The 12349-nt window shown below is 41.7% G+C and overlaps 1 protein-coding gene across 2 annotated transcripts; it reads right to left on the reverse strand.

Annotated features, from left to right (window-relative positions):
* On the reverse strand, positions 1 to 11223 carry LOC132998959 (calretinin-like). 2 transcript variants are annotated; one of them, XM_061068715.1, is made up of 12 exons: positions 11130 to 11223; positions 4523 to 4599; positions 4306 to 4395; positions 4077 to 4157; positions 3098 to 3154; positions 2675 to 2752; positions 2032 to 2087; positions 1892 to 1931; positions 1054 to 1107; positions 370 to 424; positions 278 to 282; positions 1 to 184 (listed from the first exon to the last, which is right to left on the reverse strand). In XM_061068715.1, the coding sequence occupies exons 1-12, from the start codon at positions 11221 to 11223 to the stop codon at positions 68 to 70; spliced, it is 804 nt and encodes a 267-aa protein (XP_060924698.1). In that variant the 3' UTR covers positions 1 to 67. The 2 variants fall into 2 exon arrangements, with proteins under 2 accessions (XP_060924698.1, XP_060924697.1); XM_061068714.1 differs by lacking the exon at positions 278 to 282 and having other exon boundaries at positions 353 to 424.
* Positions 11224 to 12349: the final 1126 nt, after the last annotated feature.

Consider the following 12349-nt stretch of genomic DNA (forward strand, 5'->3'; position numbering starts at 1 on the left):
AGGTAGGAAGGAGGAGGCGATGATGAGGGTTGGTGGAGGGGGGGCAGCAGGGTCCTAGGCAGGGAGGTCACAGCTCAGAGTCCCTACAGAGGACGATCTCCAGCTCGGCACGGTACAGTTTCCCTCCGTCGGACAGAGCCATGATGCTCTTCTTGTAACCGCCGATTCCTGTTGACCCCACGTCCTGCACACACGCGAACGGCGGAGGTTAAAAAAGTCACAGTCGGTTGGGAACAAAGTTTGTCTGGTACAGAGGCCATGTACTGCAGGCAGCTACTCTATCTCAGCTCTATATTTGGCAAGAAGAACAGAAACCTGAACGGATCAATCAATAGGGTAAACTCTTCATTACCATTTTGTTCTTGTCACAGAGGTCCTTCAGCAAAGCATCCAGCTCCTGCTCGTCGATATACCCATTACCGTCCTGGAGCGAGAAAGAGAGAGAGAGAGAGAGAGAGAGAGAGAGCAATGGTGGTCTGAATTATACAGGCGGAACAGATTTTCTTCAAAGGTTCAGTGTGTAAGATTTAGGTGGAAGAAATTGAATATAAAATAATCCAAGCATATAAAGAAAATAAACATATAAACAGTCCATCCTGAAGGGAACATTAATACTCGTCCATTTGTTTGAATGCTTATTGTTTGAAGGGCGGGGTGGGAAATCAAAAATATATAAGTATTATAAAGCCAAAATATCACAAGTAAATCCCTGTGTGTGGTCAGGCTTATATCAGTAGTGAAATGTGGAATTTCCTGTATGTCGATCGAGCTTTAGTCCAGTTTGATCTCATTTGATGGACCGCCATTCAATTTTCTAAAGACATTAACGGTCCCCAGAGGATGAATCCTGATTTAGAGAGTTTTCCTTTGACACCAGGAAATTTACAGAACCTTTTTAATGTCAGTTCTAGCCATCTTGACTGATGTGAGCATTTAGCCTCAGCCTCACAGAACCACTGAGACTACTGTGTATGTTCTGTAACTTAGAACAACGCACTCACATAGACATGTGCACAATGCATAACAAATACCACACAGGAATGCACTTTTCACCTTGTCATAGAAGGTGAAGAGGGAGTCAAATTCTTTAACCGTGAGCCTGATGCCCTGTGAGACAGAGGGAGAGAGAGAGAGCGGTGAAAACTGTTAGAAACTGATGGATAATTTTAGAGAGCAGTAAAAGCCCCACCAGATCCAAAAGAGATATTAATCCATGGAGATTATGATAACTGGGACTAGAGTTGAGTTAATCCCGATCAAACAGACTAATCCTCTGTCAGAAAGGAATTGTTGATCTGCTGCATCGAGCCGCGTGTACATATGGCAACATTCATGACAAATGCATGTGGGAGATCTATGTAAATTAACATTGTCACTGTGCTACAAAAAGTTAAGTTTAAAGCTTTGAAACGAAGGCTACATTAAGGCAATAATGTCAAGCTAAGAAAATACAGCAATATACATAGAAATGTGCAGTAAGTTGTTTTTATTTTTAGATGCAAATTTAAGTCCTGGATCAAAATAAACAGGACTTTAATGTGAATAGTTTGACTCTTAACATAATATAAACATAAAAGCTGTTGATTTAGATTGGATTCCATCGTGTTGTGAAAGAAATGTCATACCGTAATATTTAATTCCTGAAGGACTTAACACAAGTAAACACACATTTGTGTCAGTGCCCCATATGTTCATTCAGTACTTTGATGACAAATAATCCTCTTGTACTGAATCCAATCATGTTGAATTGTGCTATTGTAAATCTCCTCTGTTGTCTGACATTTGTAGATCAGAGAGATGACACTTGAAATCTGCCTAAAACAAATTTTCACATGATTCCTTGTGGAGCTCAAGAAGGAACAGGTTTGTGTGTTAAAAAGTATAAACTTACCTGGAACTTCAGCAGGAAATTTTCCTGCACCGGCAAGAGCCTGTGGTAACACACAGAGAGGAGTTTGATGTTTTAACTGGCGTTTGAAAAAAAAACGAGCATTTTAAATAGAGGAGTAATTACAACAAAGTTACGCTCACCTTGCCATCTCAGAGAGGCCCAGCTTACCATCACCATTCAGATCAAACATCCTTAGCTGCACAGAAAGAGGATTAACATGGAATTTATCTGGGAATCTGTAACTAAATCTGATCATGTGCTGCACGGACTAACACATTAAACACATCCATTCAAGTCAGATTAAAAAGCAGTGGTTCAGTGTGTTCAGTCGGCAGATGGATGGCAAGTGACATCTCGTGTATTGTGATATCTCGTGTGCACAATACGTGTAAGTGTACTGTTTATTTTTCATGGTTATTAGATTGTGAGTGTTACGGAGTGTGAGTGATATTAAAATTAATGCTTTCATTTAGTGCAGAAGTGATGTGTTGCAGCCAAGCGATGAAATGTCCTGGTTAATTCTCTGAATTTGAATGATGTCAGAGTCTGCATGTCTCGTCGCAGCAACTGAAGTTAAAGTTTCAAATACAACACATTATAATGTACATGTAATACAATATACTTTATCTCTAGGGCGTTATGAAGTTGTCACTGTAAAGTTTATATGAATATTGATCAACTCAGAGGAAATGTTGGATTTTATGAAAGGTCTTTGCTTGTAAAGTCTTGAGTCATGATTTTGCCAAAGCAGAGAGAAGATAAACACGAAAAACGTATTCTCACGATTGTCTGCGTGTACTCCTTGAGCTTCTTGTCGTCGTAGTTTCTGTTGGCCTTCTTCAGCAGGTCGGCCAGGAAACCCTGAGGAGAGAGAAACACCACGGTCAGAAAATCAATGCTGTTGATCTCTATACACAAGCTCAGGACGTGAAAGAAAGTGAAGTATTTTGATTTCAAAGAGTAGAACTTTCAAAGCGTCAGCACATGTGCAGGTTCAGTAGCACCACAGCACCAGTTATATAGGCTACATAGACATGAGTAATGTCATATCAAGAAATGTGTTAGATATCAGCATCTTTATACAAATTGATTGCATTGAGAAGGTTTTATTTGATATCACTTATGACACAGACAGAGAATGATGGTCAGAATGAAGAGCAATGAGAGTCATGTGACCAGCAGACCTTGATTCGTCATGTGTTTTACCTTCAGCTCGTTTGATTCGATGTATCCACTGCGGTCGGTGTCATACCTCCTCCAGGCCTGCAGGACAAGAGTGATGCCGTTACACAAGTTTTCAGGAGAAAGAGGTTCTGCTTCAACCACAATGACAAATGAGAAACACACACTGGACTTCGAATCCGAAGCAGGACAAAGACCTTCGTAAAGAGAAACGATGGTGTCATCTGACAATGTGTAAATATAGAATTAGTCAAAGTCCTTATCAAAGATGGATACCTACGCCAGCACTTACTGCCTTTCCCCTGCAGAAAGCTGTGTTCCATTCATAATGTATGGCAGTCTGAGAATAGCTTTAACACAGAGAGCAGCGTCCCACCACTGGAAACCCTCCTCAGCCCCACCACACCAACTTTTTTCGATCCCAGTGGTGATGTTCAATCATCATCAGTGTTTTCTCTTTAATTATCTCAACGTGTGCATCTGAAAATAAAGGTCGTTCTTTAGGGTTTTCAAGAATGTTCCAAAGGTTCAGGTCAAATTTGGTGTTAGTGTTTTCTGGGTGAGATTTCAGTGTAAAACATTGAGTGAGGTTTTAATTCAACTCGTTCATTGAATTTGAGTTTAAGTCTGAATTTTTCCTTTCAGCTGTTCATCAGAACTAATGGAGAAAATCTAAACGTGTGATACCTTCATACTGTTAGAGAGGACCGTGACCAAAGTCTCTGACATCGTGCCGTTTCTATAAATAAACAACCTACAGCTGTACTCGACTGACTCCACACAAAACATATACCCAATGGAAACAGGAAACTGTTATGGCTCTGATAACTTGAGGAATTTTGTAGGACTCGGATTCTTTATCATTACTAAACTGAAGATGACTGTGAGAACTGTATTGTCTTTAACAGAGTAAAGAGAGTTGAGAGTCGTGTATTTAGAACTTGTGAGGCATACATGAGGTGTCACAGTTATTATATGCACATGTGAATAAACACAAACTTACAGCCATAAATTGAGTGCTGGATCCCACAAACTCTCTGAAGCAGAGCAGGAAGTTTTCCTCCGTGGGCAGAATCTGAGCCAGCTACACAGAGGAAGATCAAGACACAATTTAAAATCAAGGCATTATTTAAATAGTGGCTGTATTTTTAAGATCTCTTTTTGGTATTGATTACTTTACTGGATAAATTAACAGTGATGATACGTATGTTATGTATTTAATTCCTTCTCACCTCGGACATTTCAATCCTTCCATCAGCATTCTTGTCAAAATTGGCCATGAACTCCTTCAGCTGTTCTTTGAACGCAGCATTTGAGGGATCCTGCAAGTTTGTCACATCACAAATCAAAGACACTTAGATAGATAACAAGGTCTATAATTTAAATTACCTACAAGAGTCACTTTGTGTGACTCTGCCTGTTCTATTCTCTGTGACGTGCTTCGCTCACCACGCCTGGTCCTCGTCTCGCAGACTCCAGCTCTTTGAAGAAGTTCTCCAGCTCCTTCCCTTCGATGTAACCATTTCCTGCAGAGCAGCGGAGGGGCTAGATTAGTTTGGCACAAATGATGTTATGAAGCTTTTAAGTTGTCTGAAACTTTATTGACTGTTCAGAGGTTTGATTAAAAAGATTTGGATGAAAGATTAAAGGTCACATGGAGGCGGGGGGTCCCTTCGTTTTGAAACCGTCGCCAAACCTTGAATGTTTAGCCCAGTCTCAAGTTCAGTCTGATTGAATCAGAACACTCCCAGAACCCCTCGGCTGGATTGTATCCAGGGTACGTCTGTGCCTACAGCTGTGCCTCAATCAGCTTGAGTATTTACTGTGGTGAGTTTATAGCCCTGAAGTTTGTGTTGAAGGCAAAAACAATTCTGAGAAATTTACATCCTGAGGGAAATCTGGAGCACAATAACTTCAAGATTTACACGTTATGTAATCTCTACACGATTCAAACTTTAAATTGAAAACCTCCACTTTCCTATATTCACATTTGTATATCTGTTGCCGAATTGATATATAGGTAGCTGGGGAGAGATTGTGAAGATAGAGAGACGTGCAGCAGCAGAAGAGAAAACACCAGACTGAAATCCAGTGTCGTTCGGGTGCTGGCAGATTAGTGTTTTCTGGCGGTGGGCATTCAGACTGATTCTCACTGTGTCTGGATTTGTCCTTCTCCTGACAGTCACAGCACCAGGGATGATTCACTATAATAATTTACATTTCCCCCCTGCAAAGTAACAGGGTAGCAGACAGGACATTGTCTTTTTAATCATAGGAATGAGTCCCATCTGTCGGCGGCCCGTGCGAGGATCGGAGGGGGTTTGTGCCTTCTAACCAACAATACAAACATCAATAAAATTGTTATTTCAATTCAGAACAAAACACAGATGTACAGAATAAAGTGCTGAGATTCACCCCCCTCCCTCTTCATCTCTTAATCTCTGATCCTCTCATCTCCTTTCCTTTCTGATCATTTTCTCCCTCACCTCCCCCCATCCCAATCCTCCATCCTGCCCGTGCTTCATTTACACATTGTATTTGATAGGTGCTGCGTGTCGCCATCTGTGCTCGGTCGAGTCAATGTTTTTGACAACACAATCTACCTCAGGGACACAAAGCTCCAGGTGCGGATATGAAGTACGCAGACACAACAAAGCCTCATAGTAACCTGAGGTTCAACTTGACTTGTATTATTCAAAAACTGAGAATAATTATATTTGTTAATAATATTATTTCTTTGATAAACCCGATAATAAACAACACCAGTGTACGTATACATATATTATAAATATTGTACTTCACTCTGAAGTCTTAGATCAGTAGTGACATCTACAGGAAAATTCTAGGGAGTTGAAAATCTCATTGGTTTATTCATAAACGTATGACATGCAACTTCAGCCACTAGGGGTCTCTCAATCAAAACATTAACAAATGACCTAGCTTGATGATTTCGTAGTTGCAGCAGAGACGGACAAATCCACAGGTAAAACAGATAATTCTAGTCTTTTTTTTTCATGTACATAAATTAAGAAATAAAATGAAATGAACAACTAGAATCAGCTCTGACTGTCTGATTATCTTTCTCTTAGAGCACCGACAGTGCAGAGATCAACACATGTCAAGATAGTTCACTCAGAGCCAAATATGTCAAGCTTAGAGTGGGACTAAAGCAAAAGCCTGGGGATCAGTCAAGTCAGTAGGATTGGTCCTCTGGGGACCATGAATGCAAGAGTGAGAGTAAAAACTTCTATGAGTATCCATCCATTATTTGTTGAGTTATTTCAGTCAACATTTCCATCTGTGGGGCAACGCTAAAATTATTAAATATTCTAGTAAATTATTCATGTGGGCCTTCTTTTTTGTGGGATGTCTATTAAACTCTCATTACTTCCAAACGATTTTTATAAATTTACCCGCAAACGTCCACAGAGATATTTTTTTCCTTTTTTCGACTTAGTGACCACTGAGGCGCTCAGCAGTGCTCGCTCTGTGCCGCCTCCTCCTTTCTGCTTCCTCCTTGCTTGGCTAGCTCAGCTGGGTGGGCAGAGTGCGGCAAAGTGGTGTGATCAAGTGTGACAAAAAGGCATGTCAGAAATGACGCATACACAAGAATGCATGTGGCATTTCCATTTCCCTGAAATGTAAAAAAAATGATGGTCACTTCCAACGCATCATGTACCTGCAGTGCAGATAACTAGAGGCCACATGGCAGAACGATGAATTGTGCTCTGAGTGGCCCAGAATAAACTCCAGTTGACTCTCAATTCTCACTTTGTACTGTTACAGAACAGTCTCATGACATGTTGTAAATCCTGAGGTTATGTCCTACTTTTTTATTTGATGGAATGATATTCTTTCTTCTGCAAGTTAGTCTCAACAGATTAATTAATAGCCTTCATTACATTAAAAACCTTTTCACCATACTGAAGACATTTCCAGTGTCTCCGGTAGAGTCTATTAGCTAATTGTATACTCGAATACACACTGTGACAGAAACAGGTGATTAAAGCTGCACACAGTATCTCAGGGGGAGAAGAACAAATAACAAGTGAAAAGTGTGACTGTGTTAAATTCCCCTGGCTTGTCATAAAGCCCACATAAGCAACTGTGTTCTCACTTCATTGGGACCCACTGCCAGAGTTTAGCTGCTGCACAAATCTCAGCTGCCACATGGAGCGAGCCACTGCACACTGAGCAGATGTAGCTCTCTCTCTCTCTCTCTCTCTCTCTCTCTCTCTCTCTCTCTCTCTCTCTCTCTCTCTCTCTCTCTCTCTCTCTCTCTCTCTATCTCTCTCTCTCGCTCTCCCTCTCTCTCTGTCTCGCTCTCTCTCTTTCTCTCTCTCTCTCTCTCTCCCAAAACTCTGAGGATCACAACTGCCCATCGCAATCCAGCTGCCTTAAAACAACTAGATCAGTTTAAGCATGTTTCATTCGTTGTATTCAGTCAAGCATGCTGTCAACTTTATCTTTTTTCAGTTTGTCCCAGTTCTCACTGGAGCCAGTAGCAAGCCCAGTCCAGTCCGGTCGCTGCTGTTGTGCAGCTGTGGTCAGCCTGTTGCTGCCAACAATAGATTTTGTTGAATTTTACATCAGAGATTTTATGTTTACTTGTGTGTCTATTTGAAGTGAGGCCATTCACTTCTGAGGTTCTGTTCCTTTGAATAAGTCAATTTCTAGTACAAATGACTACCAGTCACTCTCTCTGGCTGAGTATTGATGAGGTGCGTTGTTTCATCATAGACTTTAGATAAAGATGGAGGGAATGACTGCTTCCAAAAGTAAAGCCAAAGTGTCTCAATCGCCACCTGGTGGTTGGCTGCAGTACAGGTCATAAATCCTTCCTCCTCCATGTGAGGGGATGGGACAAGGGGCCAAATTGAAAAGTAGAATTGCATGTCCACATTTCCTCTCAAATATGGCTTCTGTAATTTTTGATGGATCTGATGTTTGTTCAAGTGTTTGTCAGTTTGGTTATTTGATGCAATGAAAACATAGCGTCTCATCATGATTGACAGCTGAGTTAGATTTCTGGATGGTGAGAGGAAGTGACACATCGTCCATCTTTGTATACAATCCATGTTTTTTATCCAGTCAGACAGACCCTAATGGTTTATGTTTTACATTTACCTTAAACCATTTGGGAGAAGCTTTTATCCAAAGTGACTTGCTACTGAGGGACAACCCAAAAGATTCAGGTCAGTAGAAGACGTTGAACAAAGGGCTAAATCTGCTCAGTAAGTACGACATGTAGGAGATCAGGTGAAGAAGTGCACTGCAGTAAGTGCATGTTAGAGGAGGCTCCTGAAGATAGAGTGGGACGCTCCTGCTCCAATCGCATTTGGCAGCTTGTTCCACCATCAAGGAATTTCAGCAAGAACAATCTGGACTGTGGCTGTCTTGTGTGCGGGGATGGAAATGAAAGATGACTGGTTGGAGGAGCGCAGAGGCTGATGACAGCAGACATTAAATCATTTTATCGCTCTTCGGAGGGAGGTTTTAGTGTTTTCACCAGTTGTGGGCCCAAGAAGCCTTTTTGTCACTGATACAAAATTCACCTCACGATTCATCAACTAAGTGAGGAAGTGATTGGGTTGGGGGGGGGGGTTTTCACCCTCATTACAATCAGCCTGGTGCTGCAGCAAAAACTCATAAACTTCTGCAGAGCGGGTGCTTGAAGACTGTCGTAAGATAAGAATAGTCCAGGTGGGAAAACTTCTGGATCAATACGCCAGCTGGTGATTTACACTCTATCTGGATTTATAGTTTAATCAATATCTGCTGAATGCGCTGATGAACCCTGCGATCCAATGAAGAAATTACCTCGTCACATATCAAGACAAACATGTAACTGGTTTAAGATGTTGTTTTTGAAAGTTTGTGTCCTCTGAAGTGACAGTTGAATAGTCAACATGTCCTCCAGAATATACAACAAGGGGCGATTTATCACTGGCCTCCATATTTTTTCTGATCCATCACCTCAAGACGACATTGTTTATGAAGGGCCGTTCAAAACTGTCATAACTCTTGCAAAAATGAGGAATGTGATCGTCTTCTTATCTATCACCGCTGTGGTCGAGGTTAAGATTTGGATGCGTCAGCACAAAAATGACTCAAAACATCGTGGTCATGGTTAAAACAGGTTGATGTGGACACAGGTGGAAGCAAACTGTGGTTTTCAGTGATGCTGTGTTGTGGCAGCAGGGATATGTAGTTTTGTAGTAGCAGATATATGGGATCCTACAATTCTGTTTGATGAAAATGCACAGTGAGTTTACAGGACAGCGTTTTGAAGAGGTTTAACAGTAAAGGTCAAAGCTGACTTTCTTAATGGCTGGAGAAAATAATCCTTCAGTTGAAATTGGATCATAAAAAAGTCACAAACACTGAAGTGGCTCGTACTGAGAATGTGGATGACGTATAATGACCACAAGGCTTTGTGCATTGTAATTAAGTTCATCTATTGACTACTGACCCTAAGTACATTTGGAAGTCCCTTCACACTACTTCTGCTTCACTAGATTCACTGCACTGACTTGACAGATAGAGTCACTCTACGGATTAGGATTTAACATGTGGTTAATATCTCGGCTTTAATCAGATTAATAAAATCTAATGTGTTATTAGGGTTGTCAGTGATGGTTATTTTCATCATTAATCTGATTACTCAGTTGATTGTTTTCTCAAGAGGTTGGTACATAGAGTCTGAGAAAATTAAATAGTGTCGACAATTTCCAAAGAAGAAATCAATATATTAGTATTTTTCGTCCAACCAACATTTGAAATATACTGTTAATGTTTCTTTTAATTAAGACAATATAAAATTAATAAAATTGAAAAAATTAAAATGCAGGGAAGTGACATTTACACATTAAAGCATTTTTACTTATCACAATAATCGATCATCTACTTGATTAACTGACCAATCATTTTAGCTCAAGGTAACCAAGTAACCAATGGAATTAAAAATAGACCAGTTCAGCTCCATCGCCAAACCAACAGTAAATGGCTGCAGCTTATATATGTTAATGCCTTATTTTTACTGGATTAAACTTTGAAGCATGTTCATATATCGTGATATTGCAAGTTGTAAGACAAACACATGCATGTCTCTCTATAGTTGTAAGGACACTCAGTGACATATTGCATTCCCTCGCCCCTCACCCTAACCTTCACCATCAAAACTGAATGCCTAACCACTGTCCAATACCCTCATAGGCATGTGCGCGCACACAAACACACACACACACACACTTCCCACCAGTTCATTCCCAGTAAGCTCTCAGATTCAGAAGCTCCTCCCAGCGAACACCCCTTCTTACTTTTTCTCTCTCACCCCCCCTCCCCCTTTTATCCATCCCTCCCCCACCTCTCATTCTCTCTAACACACATTCGTACATACATGATTTTTACACGCACGCCCATACGCACGCACGCACACACACACACACTGACACACGCACACACACACACACACACACACACACACTGACACACGCACACACACACACACACACACACACACACACACACACACACACACATACACACACACACACACACACACATTATGTATATGAATCTCCTTACAGTACAATGAACAGACCTTGTCAAATATAGTTGACATTACTGTTTTTGGAATATGGTATTAATACATTTAGTTGTTCATACATTAGAATGCACCCTGTCTTGATAATGCCATGTCCGATGGGACTTGACAATCCTCTGGGCTGTTTGATTGCAGTCATGAAGCCTCTTTGAATACGATTTTTAAAGAATTTAAAATAATTCATAGGACTTATAAGAACATTAAACTGTCATTAATGGGTGCGTGTTTTTTTTCTAACCACAGTCTTTTTACAAATTTAAGGGAAAAAAACGAAAAACGAACATAAAACAATTTCCTGCAGAGTTGGTATTCACTGGTTTATTACAGTAAAGAAATAAAAATAGATTAAATTCTTCCTTGAATTAAAAGCTGACGTTTCTTCTCCTTACATTATATTTTTGACTAAATTCATTCCTGAATGAGTGAATCCAGCTGTTATTGAACACTGACCGTCTGCGTCGAAGTGTCTCCAGATGTCGATGAACTGCGCCGCGGTGAGCTCCTCCAGGTGCAGGTGTGGCGGCTGCTGGCCCTGAGTTGCCATCTCTTCTCTTTTTTGTATTCTTCCTCCTTCAGCTGACAGTTGAATGTAAACTTTTCAAGGCTCCTTGGTTCTGTGGGCAGCTCCTCCTCAGTCTGAGCTTTTAAACGCAGCCCCCCCCCCTCCCTCCCCCCTCCACCACCTCTCCTCCCTCTCCCCCATCCCTCCATCCATCCCTGGCGTTTCTCCCGGCCACCACGAGGGGGCACCGTCACCGTGCTGAGAGTCAGCAGGGAGCAACAACAGGAGACCAATTACAGGAGGAGGGGTGGGGTGCGGGGGGGAGGAGGGATCTCCCGGGTGGTGTTTTTGCCTGAGTTACCATTAAGTGCTGTCCAGGTTGCTGGTTTGATTGCAGCATCATTATACATCATCCAAACCATGCTGCTGCCTGCAGGAGAAAATTACATCAAACTCCTTCTCCTGCAGGGCCGGCTGACTCCCCTGGATCTTGTAGGATCTATGTCCCCACTGGACTGTGAATTATCACATGAAGCATGAATACATTAAACGCAGCATCTACAGCATTCCAGCAGGAGAGAGTCAAAACAATAAAAAAAGTGCAGTGGTGTCCATGTCATGCTCCAGTAGGCACCCCATTTCCAGAGTCATATATCTATCAGGTGTCTCTACCAGATGTGACTGCACCCTTCTCCACATTCCTTTGCCTTTACTTTCATCTCCTCCCTCCTTCAACCCTTCTACGCCCTCCATCATTACTCTTGACCTGCGGAGGTGGGGGGAACACTCACTCTCCTTGGTCAATTGAGCCCATATTGGCAGCAGCAGCAGCAGCAGCAGCAGCAAGGCTGTTGCATAGCCAGTAAATCACCAATACGCCTTTGTTCATGCTGCAGGATGAGCCACACACTCCTCTTATCTTTTTTTCTCATCCTATACTTTGGCGCACCTCCCTCTTCAGTTGGGTCCCCACCTTGCTGGTGTAAGTGAATGATGGCGGGTGTGGGCGTTCAGATGGAGAGGACGCAGAGGATGCAGAAGAAGAAGAAGAAGAAGAAGAGGAAGAAGACACTATCTGCTCCCTGCAGAGTCGTGTGCTGCTAATCAGATAGAAATGGAAGAACACAAACACAAGTAGAGAGTTTTTTGTGTGTGTGTGTGGGGGGGG

This window comes from Limanda limanda, chromosome 3, assembly GCF_963576545.1.
Source record: "Limanda limanda chromosome 3, fLimLim1.1, whole genome shotgun sequence".
Lineage (NCBI taxonomy): Eukaryota > Metazoa > Chordata > Actinopteri > Pleuronectiformes > Pleuronectidae > Limanda > Limanda limanda.

Bases quoted from the DNA above. Each gene is read 5' to 3' on its own strand.
- LOC132998959 (XM_061068714.1), bottom strand. From the start codon at position 11,223: ATGGCAACTCAGGGCCAGCAGCCGCCACACCTGCACCTGGAGGAGCTC. The intron at 4,158-4,305 runs GTGAGAAGGAAT...TCCTCTGTGTAG, and splicing joins GAAGGATTGAAATGTCCGAG to CTGGCTCAGATTCTGCCCAC. The intron at 425-1,053 runs GTGAAAAGTGCA...TTCTCGCTCCAG, and splicing joins TCTTCACCTTCTATGACAAG to GACGGTAATGGGTATATCGA.